Below are 22324 nucleotides of genomic sequence, written 5' to 3'. Positions count from 1 at the left end.
CAAGAGTGGAGGAATATAGAGAGAAACAGAGGGGTAGAGTCACATGAGAGAGCCTGTAAACGACAAATAAAACTCAACAAGGAGGTAATTGGGATGTAGGATGATTTGACACTGGTTCTTAGAGAAGAAAAAGAAATAATTTATGAACTAGAATAAAACTAGGAGGTCAGACCTGAGAAGAACAGAGATCATGTTCCTTGCTCTAAGATGAGCTGCATAAAAGGGGGAATTATCATTCTCATACCAAATATGAGGGTTGACATACTCATCTGTCAATCATGATTAAAAGACAGATATTGATCTGGGAGGAGGCAAAGGCCACAAAATGTAATGTGATGAGGCAGTTAGACTCCTATTTTCTTGAGCTGCTAGTGTGAATTTCCACAAGATGATGCAACTTGTTGGTTGCAAGCTCAACAGCTTGCATCTCTTCCATTCCCAGCATCTTCTTTAAACAAACTAAAATATTTGACAGGTTGTTCGTGTTACGTTATATGACAGCCACAAACTTCCTGGTGTAGTGTAATCACTAGTTTGCCATGAAAATACTCCAGTATTTTATGTTCAGGCATTTATTTTTGTTGAAAATTGGTCGACAGCAGCATATTTTTACCTCCTCATTATAATGTGTATGACCTCATTAATTTGTTTTAGTCTGTAGCATGCGAACTATAAGGCAAAGCTCATTTTGTTGCCAACAGTATTTTGAAGCTGAGTATTGTCTCAGAGTTTTCTGTTGTATGTTTTTTCTCAGCTTTGTTGGTAATTATGTTCCCTGGCATTTAACTTTTTTTTCTTCAAAAAAAAAAAAAAAAAGGTAAGACTTTATTCACACAAATTTCATGAAAACCACATTTCTGTTTGAACATGAAAGGGTTTAAAATGGCTTACGTTGTGCTTTGATTTGTCTTTAAAGCCTAAAAAGAAATTGAATTAGATAGTTTTGCAATTCACTGTGATATAACTCAGTGCTGTCTCCACTTTGATCTAACCAAATAAAAAATACATGTAAGGCGGTGCTTGTATTTGTGCCATGCACCAACCCAGTATAATCTATAGACTCAGGACAATATTTTGTGCAAGGTTTGGAAGTAGGACACAGCAAGGCAAGTGGAGGCAGAGATGAAGGATTGCAGAGGAAGAGGTGAGGAAAGGTCAAAGAAGTGATAATTTCATGCAGTAGCGCCTTAAATTTCAATTTTCATTCCCAGGCATGACTGCAGAGGGAATGACAGGGGATGGAGAGAGTGACAGACAGGTGATGGAGTAAAGACGAGAAGCATTGGGTCAAGGGGGCTGATGAGGGGCCAGTAGCTAGTGAGAGTCATGAACGCGAGAAAGCCTTGGTGGCAACACATAGCTCTGGATGTGTAGGTGCAAGTGACTGATAGTGACAGAGAGATACTGTGGTTGGGGTGGCACATTTATGCCTAGAAGGGACAGGAGTGTGATGGCTGATGGTTTATTCTTGTTCTATTTTTTAAAAGAAGCCATGAAAGAGAAGGGAGAGGAAAGGGAAAGTGGAAAGGTAGACAGTGGATTCTGTTCGTTGCTCTAAGTCATAAAATGAGACATAAGCTAAATCTTACCTGAGAACACAGGAGCTCAATAATAACAAATCAAAGTTATACCCATTTCATAGTCATTTCCCTGGAATAAAAACTACTGTATAATCACATCATGTATCTAAGAATCGCTGACAATACATATGTACAATTTAGCTGATGCAGGAAATCCAAAATAAACTTAGACTGACTAAGGCAGGGGAAAACACAGAGATAGCTTTTTTCCTGTCACTAATGTACAGACTTTAAAATGTATGTACGTAAAAAGTAATCCATCCCGGACCAGGTAGTGGGGGCAGCAGGCTCAGCAAAGCACCCCAGACATCCCTCTCCCCAGTAACACTATCCAGCTCCTCTTGGGGGGGACGCCAAGGTGTTCCCAGGCCAGACGAGATATGTAATCCCTCAAGCGTGTTCTGGGTCTCCCCTGGGGTCTTACCAGTGGGACATGCCCGAAACACCTCCAGCGGGAGGCGCCCAGGAGGCATCCTGATCAGATGCCCGGACCACCTCAACTGACCCCTTTCGACGCCAAGTAGCCAGGCTCTACTCCGAGCGACCTCCTGATGTCTGAGCTCCACACCCTATCTCTAAGGCTGAGCCCAGCCACCCCACAGAGAACACTCATTTCGGCTGCTTGTATCCATGATCTCATTCTTTCAGTCACTACCCAGAGCTCATGACCATAGGTGAGGGTTGGGACTTAGATGGACCAGTAACTCGAAGCTTTGCCTTCCAGCTCAGCTCCCTCTTCACCACGAGGGTCCAGCGCAGGCCTGCATCACTGCAGAAGCTGCACCAAACTGCCGATCCATCTCATGCTCCATTCTACCCTCACTCATGATCAAGACCCTGAGATACCTGAACTCCCTCGCTTGGGGTAGTAACTCTCCCCCAACCAAGAGGAGGCATAAAAATAAATGTACAGGACAAAAAAAAGTGTATTCCAAAAGCAAAAATAGCTCATAGGGGTGTATTCACTGAGCACATGCAGCTCAGTGAGTTGCGGATGGCTCTTACACTGCAGGGGTTAGGGGTTTACCTTCCACTGGGACATGCTGAAAATGTCTTACAGTACCAAAGGGCATGCTGGAGGAAAGGAAAGTACTATCAATTTTTTTTAGGCTGGTCTAATCTTCAGTAGGATGCTGTGGTGGAATGCTACGGGTCTCATTCCCATAACTTCCACTACACTCCTAGCTGCTGCTCAGTTGCTATGGTCTCTCCCTCCTTCCTGCCCCCTGTAGCTCTGGCTGGTTGATATAACACGCATCACTTGGTGCACCAGGGCAGGAGAGTCGCCACAGACACCAGAAGACCAATATACTACAAATACAGAGAAGTTTTCCTGGTGGCAATAGACTTAATCAGCATTGTGTTAACTCACTTAGTGAGGGCTTGATTGTAATGGAGATTCATTTATATGTAAATGTCCTGCATTCCAGCTTGAACAATTGAGCAGACTGGCATCTATGACCAGTTTCTTTAGACTCCAAATAAAGTTAAAGCAACAGAAATTGGATATATTATCTCATTATATAAGGCTCTTACAGTTAACATGTTGGCAACAAATGTGTAACTTCAATCAGCAGAAACAGGGCAGCATCGATATCCCACAGTATTTCTCCTGTGTTAAACCAGATGAATGTGCGTCCAAAATTCCTCTTTATTCTTGGTTTGTTCTGTTAACTTCTGGGTCTAGTTGTCTTTCTTCAGCATGCCCTCATTTGCTACTTCCACTGCCCAGATAGCACATAATTAGAGAAGATGCAGAGCTCTGTGAGCTTGTCTGCTCTAAGCAGCTGCCCAATTGCCAATGAGCCAACTAATGCTGCAGACTAGGATATTGATTCTCGGCGGGATTGGCAGCATAGCAACATTTTCACTTTACAGAGTACTTTGATTTAATGTTAATTGTTTGGTTTTTTTTGGTAAATTATCACTTTAGGACAAAAAAGAAAGCAAAACAAAACAAAGCTTTCACAATGGCAGATGGTGAAAAAATATCTAACAAGTTTCTTCTCTCCAGTTTAGTAAAAGTGAAACAGGCACATATAAATTGTTGCCAAGTAAGACAAAGGAGGACATGGAGGAGCAAACTTTTTAAATAAAATGTTGTTATAATATTTATTTTATTTTAATCACGTCGCACTAAGATTTCTCCAGCGAATAGATGTTTCATGTCATGTTTTGCCGAGTGATGTTTTTCACACGGATAAGCATGCACATGTGTACACGCGCACACCCACACAGACTTTGCTTCAGCTCCAGTAACCATACAGAAATCTAGGACAGAGTCTTATTTTGATGATTCACGGCAGGATCATTTAACTAAGGATGGTGGTCTTAAAATTAGAGGTGTTAAAATTCCCACAGCAAGCTGGTAGCAGCTACCTATTACACAGCATTTCTCCCTGGGAAAAATGCACGGCTCTGGTTAGCCCCACTGACCCCCATGGCTGAAATTAACTCTTTAGCATGGAGCTCCCTTCATGCTGCATAACTGCACTGCTCCCTCGATTAGCCTTGTGACCCGACTGCTCTCAGCTATTTATCCAGGCGCTCATTCTGCACAACACCTTTTCTCTCCTTGGATTAAATTGCCTGAACCATTTTGTAGCCGGGCTGGAGACGGAAGGAACAAGCAGAGAGGCCTTATCTCGAGAAGTGATGAGGCCCTGGCAGTCCTTGAGCCCTGTAAAGAGGAAGATTGTTCTTACTGGCCATATATATGAGTGTGTGTGTCTCTGTGTGTTTGAGGCGTGTGGACTACTGCACACTGTGGAGGAGTATTTTACTGTAGGTCAAGGCCATACTCTTCTCTCTGCAATCTGTCTTACACATTGAGAGACAAAGAGACGGATAAAGAGAGGATGAGAAAATGGATAAATGATTATGAATATGTTTACGAGTATATCACGTGATGTTTACATGTTTCACACGAGATCCAAACATTGGTCTCCTGGGTGCAAGTCTTGTGATTGGGTTTACATTGGAGATACTTGAAAGTCTGGAGCATCTCAAACAGACACTAATGGGTGCTTTGTGCGTCAGAATCAGACACCGATGGCCACTGACCAATCTGCCGTATCTGATGCCCTGGAAATGAGAACAGGCTGGTTATTCTCACTATCAAGGGAAATCCCTACTCTCACATGGTGAAGCACATGTCTCAGTTTCCAGTTTATTAGGTACTGCGATCTACAACTAATCTAGTCTGATACAACATTACTGTAGAAGCAGAATAGGGATTATTGGCATAGCTTCACCTACTTTGAAGTTGCAAGAAGAAGGGGAAAGTCTGAAGGGGTCAAAACTCCAGCATCCCTTGTAGAGTAAAGACAAACTTTAATGTCAGACTAGTGTCTTTTGGCTTGTCCCTTTCATCAGTGTCTCTAATACTGCCATAAATCCCTGTTTTAAAGAGGTGCTCATACAATATATGAACAATTTGGAGGATGTTGTTGGAGGAGGTTGTTAGACCAGCCTCACTGGATATCAGTGAGGTTCCAAGTGTCCGGACTTCACCGTACTTGCAGACTTGCGGACTTTGCGGGCGCATTCCCAGGAAGTCTGGGAGTGCTGAGGGCTGTCCAAATCCACAATTCATCCAGTCCACAAGGGGTCTCAAGCGGACTTTCTGCAGGCTTACAGAGAGTCTGTTCAGGGTGCAGTCTTCAGCAGACTTCACTGATTTGATTGCACACAATTCATTGTAATACGGACATGACGTGGTAGTTTTAATGTCAATAGCTGACTAAAACAAAACTTATGTATATGTAAAAGTTGCTGTAGCCTATTAAAACAATACTTGAATTGTGTAGGCCAGAAATAATATTCAACAACAAAAAGTATTGCACAGGGTAATGCCAAATGTATACACTAGAAAAGTGGCAGAAAAACAACAAGAGATCTTCTGATGTAACTAATACGCCTACCCGATTTATTCAGTCATAGCTTGGCCATTATTTACAAACATCTCTGCATCTGAATGTCTGCAGTCTGTATGTTATACATAGATGTATTTTGTTCACTCACAAAACAACCCTATACACGAGATTTAGATCTTATTATCTACAGGGGGCAGATTTGCAGACAGAATATGACAGCAGTTACAATGTTTGTAATTGTCACTTGAATGTATCCATGGCAATGAGTAAAACAGCCTCAAGGGCTGTCTATCAGCGGCTTGTAGTCTCTGCCATGACAGACTTTACGTGGTGATGGTGAAGTGGTCATAGTACATATGATTTAAGTCTGCGAGGGCTCAGTCCACAAGCCCAGAGGGTTGACATTTGCCTAAATAAAAGAAACAACAGCACCACAGATGACATCCTCTGGACATCATCCAAAATGTTCATGAATTTAAATCAACACCTCTCTGGAACAGTTTCAACAAAACTGAACATTACATGAAGGTAGGATTTATAGCAGGACACTGTGTTAGTTTGAGGTAGGTGTACCTGATAAAGTGGCAAATGAGTTCTGATTGTCTTGTCTTGACTTCCATAAAAACCCTGTGGTTGGGCTTTTTTCCTTGCACACCACAAACAAACTGCACAAGTCCTCTTGGAAGACTCACACCAGAAAAGGTTCTTTCGTCTGCACCAGAGTTTGATCGACAGCTTTCACACCAGAATCAGACCAAACAGGCAAGTGCACCTAACATCCTTTGGCATGACACAAACATATTTTGGTCAGTATCAAAAGAGTTTTGAGGGTCAATATGTATCCCTTGATCTGTCTGTCTGCAGAATCTATCAAGCATTATTGTGTCCATGTCTCTCTCTCCTGTCTTTCTCTGTGTTTCTTCCCTCTGGTTGTTGTGTCAGGGTTATCTCTACATTTCGAGCCATCCCACCTTCTTTCTTTTACCACCCGTAAAGCTTATATGGGCTCAAAGTTACGATTGCAGTTTTACAGAATGCGATCCTCTGCAGGTACAGCCATGTTGTGAAATTCCTCTTTCTATCACACCTGGGACAAAAGTTGGCAGAGTCACATTTGTTAAAGTCAGATATTAATTCTCTCTGCCAGAAAATGAGTTATTGTGAATGAGGACCTCTGTGATTAATGCTTCAGATCACAGTATAACTTCGACCTTACCCAGCAAGCATATCACAGATGATAATGCACCAGAGGTTCCCCAAACAAGAAAACTGTTTTCTGAATTAGAGCAACGTAAAATATTCTGATATCAGAGAGACATTTAGGCCTAGATTTATCAGATAAATCCCAATGAAAGGCACTTGATCACCCATGACTACATGCCTGATCACTCCTCTAAGACAACAGAACTGAAGAAGGTCTTCAGAAGTACAATACCATATCCTCAATCAGAACCCCTCAAGTGATATGGATTTAACTTTTCCAGACATTTTGAAAAGTGCTTTCAGTGGGAATTCAAAATGATCCAAGTTGTGATCCATTTAAGTCCCTCGGATAAGGACTTCCAAATACTGATCCCCTGAACAGAGACAGCTGTCAGACCAAAGGAGAGAGACACTTACGTCAAGGAATTGACCATTTATAGCAGATGTTTGCAGTGAGACTTGACAATCTTTGCTCTGCTCTTTGAGGGAGTAGAAAAACTCTGGGGAATGTGAGCACCAATGACGAAGAATAAATCCCCTCTTAATAATGGTGGAGGAAGCTGCAGCAGTAGTTCGAAATATCAGGTTATAAAGGCCTCATTGCACATCAGCATGAATATGATTGGATGTTACTCATCAGCTGGTAGCCAAGCAGCTGAATGAGCCAGTGGTTGTGACGGATGAAAGAAGCATCTGACGCCAATCGGCTAATGTAAGCACGACTTCAACTCATACTAGGCTTCATGTTTGCAAAAGGATGCCATAAAATTTCTCATAGATGCAGAGCAAACACTGTGCAAGCTTTCAATGTGGCACTGAGTGTTTTTTACATGGATATTTGTGTTGCCTTTGTAGATTCTTTCTGCCAGTCTGAAGGGCTGAACTGATCATTACTTAAGCTCCCTGCTCCAATATACCAACCTCTTTGATTCTTCTGCAGAAGCCATTGAGGCCACTCTCTACAGGCAGGAGTGGGTGGATATGAGCATGCCTGTACAAGCGAGCATATGCTTTCTACGTCAAGTCATGGTTGTGTATTAGTGTGAATGAATGGGCACACAGAGCGCATCGATGCATATTGGTTTGCAGAACATGCTATTCCAAAGGCATAGCCTTGCCTAGTAAATTATAGAAATTATGTGAAATAACACACTCTCGTAGTTACATTATGGAAGCCAATTGTGCTCAAGTAAACAGCTGCTAACTAAAAATTAGCACAAAATCATCTGGAAAAAAGGGAACATAGTGTAACTAAATAATTCAAAATAAAAAGAGGTAACAGTGCACACAGAGCGCATTAGCAGCTGCATCGGAAAGCATAATATTCACGTACAATACAGAAAAGCATACACGAAGAGGACATCCATTCAGAAAACACAGCAATGTTAATGATACCGTGACAATAAATGTGTTTCCAGTTTTCAACTCACAACTCAATCTCCCAGTTTCCAGCTGAAAGGAGAGGATAACCGTGTAGAAATCTAGGACACCATCTTATTTTGATGATTCAAGGGAGGGTTATCAGCGTCTGGCTGAGCCACAATCTCAATGAGCTTTTTTGTTTTCTTTTCTCATATTCGGGGTTTCACCTCTATTTCTCCCTTGCTTATCTTTTTTTTTTTTTTTTTTTAACCTCACATGGGTTCATCCTTTCATCCCACCTTAAAGAAAAATAAAACAGTTGAAAGCAGGGAAGGACTGGAGCAATACCTCGCTTCTGCTAAGCCAAACTAAGCATGTCTGTGAATGAGTGTATGTGTGCGGGTGCACAAATCCTGCATGGCCATGTTCAATGAGCGTGCACAGCCCCAAAGATTGCCCCTCCCCCCCCCCCCCGTCCTGCTGCGTTGACCCCCTCTGATGAAAGGTAGTTGACAGTGTAGAGATAAGTGGTGTGTGAGTGTTTGTGTACTCAGGAGAGAGGTTGAGGGCGAGAGTCAGCGCCCGAGTATCATTTCTTCTGCCCCCTCTACCAAGTGGAGAACCAAAGTCTGGCTACCACACTCTTCTCGTGACACTCTCTTGTGCTTTATGGAAAAACACCTGCCAGAGTGCGCTCTGGGCTGCTCTGGATTGCTTTGGCCTGCTAGCTAAGTGCCCGTGCAAATACAGTTTGTGTGTGTATGTGTGTGTGTGTTTATGGAAGAACATTTGCACGAATGCATTTAGCGTGTAGGCAGATGTGGCTAATTTTCCGTTGTAGGTATATATCCATACAATGCTTTAATCAACATTAGAACTGTTGTAAGGCAAAGAAAGACAAAACAATACAAATAAAAGAAACATAATCTTAAAAAAACAAATAGAAGAATTAAGACTTCAGCAAAAAATGATTAAGAAATATTTGCAAAACAAGAATAACACAAATGAACAAAGCTAAAAAGAAACAATGAAAGCCACAGAACAAATGAGCAAAGACAAAAGAAGGGGAGGAAGAAAAAGAAAGTAAAGCTAGAATCATAGCAGCAGCACAGCAACTGCCCTTCAACACAGTCGGGTGCAACCGTCTGCCGACTCTGTTCACCTCTCCATGAGACGCAGGGCCGGCGACCAAGTGTGGACACTGATTTATAATCCACCTCCCTCCCTCCGGCCCTCTGCAAGCCCCCCCACCTGCATCCCCTTCCGTTCCTTTACAGCGTCAGCATGACGGTGTTGCTATGGCAACAGCATACCACTGCAGAGGCAAATGTGAGCAGTAATCGATCTGTACATGTGGCTGTGTCATGTGCATACATATCACTGTTGTCATGCAAAGAGTCTCACAGTAAAATGCCAAGTTGGGTTTAGTAGATATCATAAGGTGATAGATCTGTATCAGGAGGAGAAAGGCAGGAACAAGATGAAAGCAGGGAGAGGGCGATGACATGTGACAAAGAGTGTAGGCTGTACTGTCGGAGTTCATCTTAGCTCCTTTGTCTTAAATTTGTGTTAAAGACTAGAAGTTTCTCTTTGGGTGATAAAATTCCAACCTTGGGCTGAATGAACATTTCAGAAACCACTGATAACTCACAAAGAAGCAAGTTAAATATCATCACTATTTTTATACTCCCTCTAAAAATGGAAATTACAGTGAAAAACACCACCTCTGAACCTTTGATATATTTGCTTGTTTTTAGCCATGCTCGCAGCATGTCTCTAGGGATGGCAATGTCAGTTGGTACATCAGTTGTTTGGTCTGTTGGCCAGTCCACCACTTTGGTCCAGAGTGAAATGTCTAAACAATTATAGGATAGATTTCCCAGAATTTCGTACAATTCCCATTTAATGTGGAGCGGTTATAATGATGTCTAAAGGATGTATCCCTAGGACTTTGGTGATCCCCTGACTACGGATGTCGACTATTAACAGTTGATTGGATAACTGCTAAGAATATTTTTGACCTGTTATGTATGTTGGTCTATAGGTTAAGGCTCTGATCACACAGAAAGCGTTTTAGCAGCTAGAGGCATCTTTTTGTAATTGTTTTTAATGAGAATGAAGCTTTTTGCCAGCGTTTTTGCGTTGCAACGCACCTCGCATTTCTGCACTCTAGGCACCTGGCATTTTTGCAATCTGAACTCCAGCTGAAAAAACTTAAACTCAAAGCAGAACAACACCCCAGGTCATCTCTTTTTTTGTCATCTTTTTTCCCATTGTCCAATTGGATGATTTGAGAGGCGGGCCTTCTGTGGTGGTCATGACAACAAGTTTACAGTTGGTAAACAATGGAGGAGAAACTGGTGGTAGTGGTTGCTGGATACCCAGAGCTATACGGCCAGACGATAGACAGCAGGTTGTCAAACTGCCCCCGAGTCATCCTAAAATATGCCTGGAAACAGCCCTCATCGAGGAGAAGCTCCAGGACCAACTGGTGGTACTCCCCATGATCCACCCTCTTTTTTAGGGTCTCATGTACCCACACAGATCTCTGTTTCCCTGAGTCTAAAGATGGGAAGATGGTTTTGTGTCCAAAGAGTTGTACCATGTTTCTGTAGCAAACATGGTGGTGGCAGGTAGGTGTTACCAGGGGTTATCGCCCAAACAAGCACTGCCGCTGGCCAGCTCCCACCCAACCCGGCCAGGTGGTGCACAGTGTAGAGCAACCAGTGCTAAAGTTAGCTAAGAGACCGAAGGGTAGGTAGTGGGCACTACAGTAGACTGTGTTTCCATTTGTTAATGCAATCATCTGGCTGTCTGTCAGCAGGGCCAATAGAAAATAAAATAAAAAGCAAGACATTTACATCACACAACACTAAAATTCCACCACCTATAAATGGATAGCACTTTAAAACACAGTGCTAAAGCTCACCGAGTTAATGGAGTTGCTGGACTAAAAGGAAAGGTGTCCTGTATTTCACATTATTTTACATTTTTTTATTTATTTTCTTTAATCAATCCCTTGCCTTTCCTCTAGAACCACCATGAGGTTCACAGTTGTGATTTTGAATTAAATGTCTTGCCAATAATTGAATGGATTGTTGTGTAATTTGATATGGACATTATTGATTCCTCATGTTGAATTATAATCACTTCTGTGATCCCTTTTCCGTCCAGCCCAAATTATGACCAAACACCTGAAAATTGAGATTGGAATCGACATCTCCATCAGCCTTAGCTGTACTTATGTTTGGTGCTGATTAACAAATGCTGGCATGCTAACATACTGAACTAAGATGTTGAACATGGTAAACATTGTTCTTGCTTAAAGTCAGTATGTCAGCATTGTCAGTGTGATCATGTTAGCATGTTAGCATTTAGCTCAAAGCCCCATTGTGCCTAAGTACAGCCTCACAAAGACAATAGCATGTCTGTTGACTCTTGATTTTATTGATTGGGATTGGTGCTGCTTTTATCTGCTCAAGTTTCATTGTGTAATTAAATGCTAAAGACATTTCCCAGCCAGAATGACAGACAGTAAGATGTTTAGATGAAGTCACAAGGTTGTCACCCAGGAAACTGTGGTATCTTTGAACAATGTGTGTCAGACTAAGGTAGAGATATTAAGTGCATCAGCACTGACTTTGCAACAAGTTCACCAGGGCCTCAAGCTAATCACACATCGATTCATTTAACGTGCTTCTGGCTGTGTTGTAAACACTGCTACACTGGCTTATAGCAAACACACTATACAGAGGTTCCTGCACAAACATGCTAAACCATGGGTGTAATTGTCTGTAATTGATCAGGCCGATGCAGCGCAGCAATCTTGCTTGCCATGCTCTGAATGAATTGTTCTGGCCATCCCTGCATTGATTGCTCTTTGATTGTAGTGTGTAGTTTTGCTTGGAGTCCGCTGGACTGTAAATCCATTGAAATTCTCATCTTGTTATGGAAGCGAGGGAAAGAAAGGCTGAAGTGGAAGACAGAGGGTGAGGGGGCGGAGGGCAGAGCGATAGACCGAATGACTGTGCGGTGTGGGAGTTGGAAGATTTGAAAAATATCTAATAAGAGAAAGAAAAACGGGGAAAAAGGGCAATTTGGGATTGAGAATGAAAGTGAAATGAAACAAAGTCAGTTTGGCAGTTTGGTAGTATACCAGGGCTTGTGTTGATCTGTGTGTATATATGTGGCTATGTATGTGTGTGTGTAGGTGTGAAACAAACCAGTCAGCCTGTGGGGCTGAGAAAACTAGATTTTGAATCCATTTTGAAGGCGCACAAATGACCTTGAGGCCCTGATAGTCAGGCGAACGCTGTCCTGCACCAACCTGATTCAACTTCTCTCTTCATATCTGCTGCTGAGTGAGAAAGAGGTGAGAGAGGAGTGCAAGAGAGAGAGATGGAGTGGGTCTGTCTGTCCAGTAGCTTATAAAAAGTCCATTATGGTGCGCTTCTATCAGTTTGGGCTCTCCCAGATGGACCCCGGAGTAAATGGACAGCGCCAGAGAGCTATAAGCTCAGATTTGATATACGGCTGAGAAATAGCTCTGTGTGTGTGTGTTTGTGAGTGTGCGTGTGTGTGAGATTGTGCGTGTGTTTAGAGGAGTGTGCATTCAATCATATATACTGCACTGAAAGAGCTGACAGTAGTCAACGCTGAACATTTACGTGCCACTGTTTTTGAGCATGCCGTGCACTTAACACAGCTGTTTACCATATTACCATATGCGCTCTCCTGCCACACACACATACATACACACACACACACACACACACACACACACACACACACACACACACATACAGGCTTCCCAGCAGGCTTAAATCCCGGCTCAGTCTGACAAAGGAGCCTGTGGCTCTAACTGGCTCTGCCCCAATCCCCTTCCCCAGCCTGCTGCTTTGTACGAGCTCAAAACCGCTTTACTGCATGACGTTTATTTATCAGCCATATTTACTTCCCATTGTGTAGGTGTGTGTATGTGTGTGTGTCTCAGTGTTTGTCTGTGCCACATCAAGGTATATTTGAGCTTTGGTGACACTGCTAATGTATGTATTTAGATGTTCAAAATGCTGCGTTCATGTCCTCACACTTGTGTGTGTTCATTGCCGGCGCCCCACCGCTCTTTGCATTGAGTTGAGGAGGCTGACAAAAGCCTCTGCCTGCTGAGCGATAGCGCTCAGTGGGCTGTGAATAGGACTCACTCTGTCCTTCTACATGCTTCTTTATCAACTGTTTGTTTGTTTGGAGGAGAGAGAGGAAATGGCCTTGAGCAAAAACTTGGATGAGAACTGTTGGAGAACCATTGCTTTGTTCGTAGCAGTTGGGTTCCAATGAAGCAAACAAATCAAGTGGTTTCCTCAAATAACCAGCAAACTCATTTTGGGGACTGTTTTGCTGTTGCAGCGCTGCACTTACCCAAAATTAACCATGTTTTTTCCCATACATTGTATTATTTGTGGTGGCCTGCAGACATTCCCCCCCCCCCCCCCCCACATATTGATTTTCTATTATTTAAAATCTGATAGCAGATAAAATACTTCAATCGAAAAATGTGCTATGTTGGCTCTGATGTATCGACCTTTCTGTCTGTTGTCACCAATCTGTAGCCTCACTCACCACTCTATCTGATTCGGTACACATCACAAGTAGTAGCTTATCAACACTAAAGACTGCTGTACCACACATTTATGCGGCAAAGAGGAACTCAGCCTGACGCAGCTCCAAAGAATGAACAGCTGTGTGTGAAATTTAAGCGAGCTGATATTACACAAGTTGTGATAAACAGCACAATCCAATATGATGAAGTTGCAATACGCCCAGTATTTCCACTGCAGTATGTGGTTAGTAACAGTAGTTACTGAATGTAACTTAAGTTCTATGAGTACCAGAACTGCAAGGAGAGGAAGAGGGAGTGAGACAACACCTGGACGTAGCGAGAGATGTGACCACATGATCATAGTTTTATATTAATGCACTGCAGTGATGGTGGCGACATTTCATAGACCACACGTATATTACACAGACCTGCCGATATTTATTCAGCCCAAAGTTGACCTGTTTATAGTATGTGAGTCAGCCATCTTGTCACACTGTTAGTCGAGACATCAGTCTGCAATGTAGTTCATACACGTTTCTGATGAACCAGAGAATTATGCAGTAACATTGGGCTTCATGATCAAAGACAGCTTTTGTCCCCGTCTCTCTGTGGGAAACACTGAGCCAGTTGAACAGTGGGACCAGCATTGTTATGGCTTTTTACTGACATTTTTCATTTGATCAGTCAGTAACTTGTGCTTGTTTAATGTCATTTGGCACCAGGGAACAGGATAAGACACTTTTTAAAAAAGAAAATGTCACAGATTATCACTTCATGTGCACTTTCATGAGCGGCTTCACTGATATTTTTTAGTGAACAGTATACAGGCAGTGGCCATCAACAAAACAATTAGCTGTGCTTTTAGCACTGAATAGGCCTCGTGCTATGAAAGTCAGTAGTTACTAACTCATTATTGTATACTCATATGTAAAGTATCAACGTTCAAGCCTTGCACCTGGCCAATCACATGATTACTTACCTTATCTTATTCCACTAGAGCAGAAGAGACAGCTGGAATAGGTTGTCAAAAGCAGGGTTTTGCACTCTAGTTTTATTTCTGTTCTTTCAACATCAAGTGTTAAACTAAGAAAAGGCAAGTTCAGAGAAGTTGCTTCAAGTAGACCCTGACTTTTGTAGATTCTCAGTCTACTTAATATATTGATGATGACCCATCATTTTATATTTTTCATGCACTGTGCTCCAACGATAGCACAGGGGATCTCTTCATTTGTCAGGGCAAGATTCTAAAACACTTTTCACTTCACTGACGCATCTGTCAGATGACACAAAAGCATCTGCACCGCTACGAGTAAAATATCAAATCTCCACCTCTGCTCCCAACCAATCACAGGATTATCGACCCTGCTCACGATTGGAAGTGATACTGCCAGCTATAGATGGAAAATAGATTCCCCTGGAGATGAAGGAATGTCAGAAATGGGTGGAAAAAAGTAGGGATGAGAGAGGGCAAAAAGGTTTGATGAAGTGTGCGATGATGTGTCCATTAAAGTGTGGTGCAGAACATTAAACAATATAGTGGGGTTTGTAAAGGTCAGTACTCTCACGGGGTTTACTCATATTGATCTTTAGTTTCGATTGAGCCAGACTCCGCAACGGTGTCCATCACAATCGTCTGTCCTGCAGACCTAGCAGAGAGAGCGAGAGGGACAAACAGAGACAGAGGAAGAGAGAGAAATAAAGAGATAGAGAGAAAAGTAGTTCTCACTGGTCATTTTATGTGAGACATTACTCCTCTATCCTGCTTCGCTGACCTCTGTGTCTCAGAAGCACAGGAGTGCAGAATATACACCCACACACAGGGCTTAATTTGTGCCCGATTCTGCCAGAAAATGACTCAGAAACTCCCAGATCGGGACCGGCACTACCTCTGTCGCTCTTCAAAATAAATCAATACATTTTCTGAAATGTTTAAAAGTGGAATTCAGAAACTTTGTATTATCTTGTAGAAGTTTATGGTATCTTGTGTGTCACTGATTTCCCACTGACGTGAGTCACAAATCCTTTCAGGAGGCAGTCAGACCTTAGACTTACCAAACTCACCTCAGTGGATCAGCAGGGTGGTATTAGTAGCACATGTTTTGCTAAGAACATGGGCTGTATTGCGAGCTTTATGGCACCTGTTAGCAGACATTAACAGCAGGAGGAATTTCCCAAGGATGAGGAGAATTTGGAATTGACATTTTCCTAGGCCCTGTCCTTTCTTAATTACTGTTGCTGCGCTCATCTAGCTGGTGCCATCCCATTGTTCCTCATTAGTCCAAAAAATGTCCCATAGGACTAGAAACCCATTTCTCTGACAGCCCGTTATACCAAAAATAAATGCCCATTGCTCTGAAAATACACACATCCTGCAGTTAGTTACCCAGAGGCATTTGAGCCACTGATCCTGGGAGTTTTACGGACCCTTCCTGGTGTTTCCCAGTGGTGTGAGCCACCAAACTCGGGGGTTTGTCACAGACTTGTCCCTGCTTTCCCAGTGACTTTTGTGGTTTTAGTGCTTAGACCTAACCACACATTCACCACAGTGTTGTTGATGTAACCATGTATCCATGGGTTAAAGAAACATAGGCCGATATTGCAAACGTTTTTTTCTGGCCATCAGGTTGACGGACAGCAGGGAGTGTGTATTTCTGGAGAACCTGTTTATTGGATAACAGGCTGTCACAGCTATGGGATTTTAGTCTAATGGGACATATTTTGGACTAATGAGGAACAATGGGATGGCACCAGCTAGATGGGCATAGCAACAGTAATTAAGAAAGGACAGGGCTTAGGAAAATGTTGGCACCAGACAGACTATATCTATATATATAGATATGTATTTCACAAAGGTAGTAGCCAAATGTACCACTTTAAGCAGCTGGTCTTCATTTCTACACAGACATTAACAAATGCTTCTTACCTGAGTCCACAACCATGGAACCATTTGTTGGCTAAAATGTTGACAGTTTCCACTGTGGCAAGCTAGCGTTCGGTATGGTGGATACATACTGTAGGTGATAATGCTAGAATATGAAAGCTTCATGTCCTACTATGGGTTAACCCAGTTCGCTGGGCATGCCATAATCTGCTGCTTATGTGCAGACTGAAGCAACAACACCCTCCAAACATTTGAGATGCCAAGTTCCGCTCTCACTATAGCCCCATGCACACAGCTTCAGCATGTGGAGACATTTCAAAGCCCGACATGCCCTCTGTGCCTAGTTACAGTTGCTAAGCAGTGATTTGATAATTGCTGTTTGGGGGAGAGTTTAGCAATCAACAATAGTCTTAACCTACCAGTTAGGTCAATTAGAGGGAAAAGATTAGAGGAAAAGCAGCGAGGCAGGTAAAAAGTTCATTTTTTGCATAAGCCAAACACAAGTTTTGTTTCTAACATTTTCTGCCGTGTGAATGTTGATGGGCTCAGAGGATGAGTAGTGTTATCATGGTGGAGATGATAGTAAAGATGAGTGTAGCATCAGCCCAGGGACTGTGGAAATGCAAGCTACAAATATGTAGGAGCAATGTATCCTGGCACAAGGTTTAATGTTCCTGCTGTAAGATATTACTATAAAATCTACAGCCAAGCAAGTGGGCGTTTGTGCTGTGCACTGACCTGAGTATGCTTAATAAAAACTTGTAAATCCCAGAGCTGTTGGCATGTGCATCTCTACTCTCAATTTAATATTCATTTTAAATGCAACAATATTGTATTTTTTTTAAGGCAATGAGGCAAAATTGAGCTCGCTTTATTGACTTACAAAATACTTTCAGAGTGCTGTTGCACCATTTGCTAATTTCAGTTCATCTCGAAACAAAGTGAAGCTAGCAACCCACACACATGCACACAACAGGAATGTTGTTTACCCAGGGCTGTAGCCAGCTGCAGATGTTATCTAGATAGCACACAAACAAAAATTATTACATTGTTCCTGTGGTAAAATATTTTTCTTTGGCCTTTAAGTATAAGCATTGCTGCTGAGAACAACGCTTGTAACAAGGGAATGGCAGAGTTAGGCGGTGCTGTGAATGAAAGTGCGAGCTGGAGGGTTAAAAAAACAAAATGTAGCTTTTCTTCCCCTATAAAAGGCCAAATGGGCGTTTGAGCAATCATGACAGAAACTCAGCACAACTCCTATGCTTTTGTTGTGTGTATGTGTTCACTGGGACGCAGGGGAGGATGTGCTGTGCGTGCACATGTTTGCGTTCCTCCTCAGGTCCACTACTTGACAGAAGTGAATGCGAGGAAATTTCAGTGCCAATCACTTTTGCAGTCTGTAATCTAATACAAACACACAATCCCATTCCATGTGGATAATGCACCTTGGATACGCCGTATGTCTCAGTTTCTTGGCAGAGATGCAACCACCGCAAAAAATCCCATGGGGCAAGAAGTACCCAAGTGAAAAAAGATCTGCCAAATCAAAGATTGTTTCCCCTGCCGAGGGAGTTGATTAAGTCTTGTGTTGCTGAAACTAAGCCTACAAATCCATTTGCACAGATCAGAACAGACTGCGCTCATGCCTCCGTATGTTTGTACCAATTGAGATAAAAGCGACATAGATATGTTGCATGATTTCACTTTCTCCATACTTTCTCTCCAGGCAATCGTTCTGTTTCCTCAAATTCTTATCACTGATAGGACGTATACAAGTTCCACGCTTTTCTCCAGCACAGCTGCATGTTTTATTTATGTTTCATAACCCAGCCAAAACTTTTTTATAGGCTGCTTACTTTGCTTACTTACTTCCCATTGCATTTCAATATGTATATTTTTATTGACATTTCGCGTTTTGCCTCTAAGCTAATGAGACAGTCAGAATAGACTTCCTCCTTATTTTCTGAGATTATACTGCAGACTTGACATTCTGTTATCTGTATCTGCACGATGTGTGCTGAAATGTATCAGTGTGTTCTTTAAATATTCTGCTACAAGGAGCAAGCCAAGGAAATGTAGGCGTTTGTAGTTTTATTTTGCCAGAGTCGTGTTTTGGATGTACTAAAAGATGTACTTTTTTTGAATCCTCTGAATGTACAAAGTGGATATGGATGCTGGTGTGCACTTAATAGTCCAGTTTTAAAACCAACTTTCTGTATGTCATGGCACAAAAGCACAGAGTAAACAAAACTAGGCGTCTGCACGCCAGTTTTTATAATCTTACACAGTCAGCCTCTCACTGGATTGCACATATTGAAGGGGGAAAAATGAGAAATCAAAGTGAAATCTCTGTCATTTGTCTGTTTCAGATCCATATGACGATGATGATCTGAAGGTAAAGACCCAGAGACCTCGATCAGCCGACCAGCCAGGTGTGTTTCAGGCACAAACTGGTGAGTAGTTTGATGTGTTCACAGCCTGGAACAGAAGTAGCTAACTTGACCTTTACAGGCTGTACGTGTAACTAAAAATAAAGAGTTATAAATAATTATTATACATTCACCTCCCGGAGCATGGCTGTACTCCAGGGCAGCTACGATAGTTCATTCATCCACATGTGAGAATATATGAATGTGTGAACTTATGAGCGTGTTTGACTTTCAAGTCTTGCATAAATAATAGGATTGGGATGGAAAAATAGAATTATTCATTACATGATACATTAAACATATAAAAGATGTCACATATATGCAGAGGAATCTGCCTTACACATACATGACATTACATGTTGGCTGCTTAAGCCACACAAGAATAGGTCATATACTAATTTGTGCACATACACACTGGCATGTATTCACAGCCACCTCTGTGTGGAGGAGGGAGTCCCTACCGCGAGGGAAACCCCTGGCTCTGTCTTGTCCTTTCTCCTCTGCCCACCCTCCCTCCTCGCTTCTCCCCTTTCTTCCATTCCTCCCGGCATGTGTGATGAGCGTAAGCCCTGACTCACGGCATGTTAATGAAGATGTAATGCGATTAACGGACATGCAATTAATTTGATTTCCTTCTTTGCCATGTGATGACGCCTCCATCAAAGGACACGGTGCTCATAAACAATTTAGAAAGAGAGAAGCGAGATGACTTAACACTTGGTTTTTCACTTTCAAGGGCATAACTCCGAGGGAAACAATGGGACTCTCTCTACAGCTGCCTAGAAAACTCAAAATCACCCGAAACGATGAGTGAACACCCAATCTATGCCACTGTATTAACATCTGTAGGCATCCTTTGTCGTCTTTAAGCCCTTTAAGTGTTGAGATCATGTGTGTTACCATTACCTGTGAGCTTTGATATTGCTGAATTCCTAACATGATCATCATCCTTATGAATATTCAATAAAGGTTTATTCACATTAAAGGGCCAGTGTGTGTAATATTTGGCATGGTTTATTGTCAAATCTGAATCTGAATCTGAATATTCTACCCATTAATATGTTTATATAAGTGTATAATCGCTATAAAATAAAATTCGTTTTGGTTTTCTTAGCCTTATAATTATGCTTATATATATATATATATATATATATATATATATATATATATATATATATATATATATATATACATATATAGCAAGGGCCTTGCTTTACAGAGGTCACCATCTTGCGCCGCCAGGTATGTACGGCAGACCGAGCGGACAATCCAGCCAGCCAGAGAACGCGTTTCGTGTGTATAAATAAACCAACGAAGACAGCGGAAGGAAGGAAGAAGGAGGAAGAAACAGCAGAGAGTGTTAGTAGTTCGTCGATAGAGAGTAGTGAAAAGTTTTTTTAGTTATAAAGTTTGTGAATGGACCACACTTACCACGCAACAGGAGAGAATGAACCCAAACCGTCATCTGCGAGGAAAAGAAGACGCAGCTTCACTCCTTGTGATGCACTCTCTGCGGCACTTTTCCTCCTGGTGATATATCTCCCAACAATGGTAGCACCGAATCCCATTCTGTGCAGCCAAATGGGAGCGGAGAATTCAGCCTCTATTCTCGCCCGCTCAGCATTCAAGTTCCTCATCTGTATGCTCCGGCTCAAACAGATATGGCTCTGGATCTGTGTCTGCTACAAGAAACTCTTCAAAATCGCTTTCAAAGTCGTCCATTGCAGCTACTATAGTCCGGAGATATTGCTAGGCTAAATAAACAGCTGAGCTCTGTTTACAGGCTATGCTGTCAGTCAGTGTGCGGGCTGGAGATTGGCGGAGCAAAGAGGGGAGGGGGTCCCCGCTAGGTATTGTAAACGAGTATGTGTGTATGAAGTGTGTCTGTTATGCTAGAAGAGTCAGAGTTTGGGACGGAGTGGAGTGTTACCGGAGTTTCTGGAGTGCTCAAATAAACGGGACTTTTTCCCGAACGCTCCTCTGGTCTCCTGCTTGTGAGGGATTCATTACAATATCGTAACATGGTTTAGATTTCTAAATAAACATTTACCTCGTCGCTAGATAGACCTACTCCTGAAAAACTCATGTCTGCGCAAGGCTTTTTGTCCCTAAGAGGCCACAGTCATTTACCCGACGGGAGGGGTGAGCGAGTGAGCCCTGCAATCTAGAATTTGACCACTGATGTCACTGTTTTCAACCCATTTTTCACACTGGCCCTTTAAGGGGCTTAGATATTGATATAGCATCACAAGCCTTGCCATGTCATAATGACACACCATTAAACTCCACCATAGAACAATATAGGACAAGCTCTCTTATATCCTGCAAATGATGATCTTGGGCTCTCTTACCTTCTGCCCATGGGGGAGAAAAAAAGAGTGTCCCTATATCTACAGAAAGTCTCTTTGGTTATTGTAACCACAAAGCCCTATCATCATCTGTCGGATACTCCCAGGCTTTTCTCCTGACAATTGTATGGATTACGATTTAGTTATTGTGTTTTGTGTTTTTATTGTAGTAATATTGTCACAGTCATCTGAGGGAATTTTCATTTTATTTCAGTAAATAAAGAGCAGAGGGAGGAATCAATAAAGCAAACATGTGTTAATGCGTTCGGTTGTGGGGAAATTGGAAGTGAAAATGTACCGATCAATTACCATCATATCCACTAACGGTTCCCTGTAACTCTGGCGTCTTTGTTGTGGCTTTTACTGTATGACTCCTATGATACATCAATACAGGTTATTTATTGCAGCTGCATCAACAGAGTATCTTTATGATTACGATACAAAAGCCACATGGACCTGAGCATGAAGAGAAACGTGTTGCGTCACATCACCCATTGTTTATGAGGATGTTTTAAAGCTTACAGTTTATTTGCTCCAATCCAAAAAGCTGTGGTCACTCCAACTAATACCAGCCTTCCTCTTGACCTTTCGCGTTTTTCTGCCTTATAAAAACATAAGCATCATGAAACTGGAGTCACTGAGAATTACCCTCTCTCTGTCCATCTCTGTCTTGCTTTTCAGGTGACCCTGCGGCAGAGGAGTGGTCACAGTGGAGTGTGTGTTCTCTCACATGTGGGCAGGGCTGGCAAGTGAGGACGAGATCGTGTGTTTCCTCTCCCTATGGGACTCTGTGCAGCGGAGCCCTGCGGGAAACACGCATGTGCAATAACACCGCTTCCTGTCCAGGCGAACCTGGGATCATAGGCTCAGGTATGTTTACTGAGTCGCGTTAGTACTGTTTCGTCACAGAAAAAACGATGAGAGGTGAATCTTTATCTGTGCAGTTTCTTGGATGCATGCTGGGATATGCCTCAGGCTCTTGTGACCACAAGTATGGATTAAAAGGTCGAGAACATACATGTCCAAGGTTTAGCAGTGCTGCAGAAATGA

The 22324-nt window shown here is 42.3% G+C and overlaps 1 protein-coding gene across 25 annotated transcripts in view; it reads left to right on the top strand.

Annotated features, from left to right (window-relative positions):
* The window catches only part of adgrb2 (adhesion G protein-coupled receptor B2), a 285233-nt gene that overhangs the window by 124571 nt on the left and 138338 nt on the right, over nucleotides 1-22324 (top strand). For 21 of the 25 annotated variants that reach the window (XM_078175972.1, XM_078175966.1, XM_078175965.1 and 18 more), the window contains exons 3-4: nucleotides 18867-18950; nucleotides 21956-22144. In XM_078175972.1, coding sequence (XP_078032098.1) covers nucleotides 18867-18950; nucleotides 21956-22144 — 273 coding nt within the window. The remainder of the gene's footprint in view (nucleotides 1-18866; nucleotides 18951-21955; nucleotides 22145-22324) is intronic. The other 4 variants (XM_078175978.1, XM_078175975.1, XM_078175962.1 and 1 more) reach the window with 1 other exon arrangement.

This window comes from Epinephelus lanceolatus, chromosome 16, assembly GCF_041903045.1.
Source record: "Epinephelus lanceolatus isolate andai-2023 chromosome 16, ASM4190304v1, whole genome shotgun sequence".
Classification (NCBI taxonomy): domain Eukaryota; kingdom Metazoa; phylum Chordata; class Actinopteri; order Perciformes; family Serranidae; genus Epinephelus; species Epinephelus lanceolatus.
Note: the sequence above shows the minus strand (reverse complement) of the source record. Positions and strands in the feature narration are given on the sequence as shown.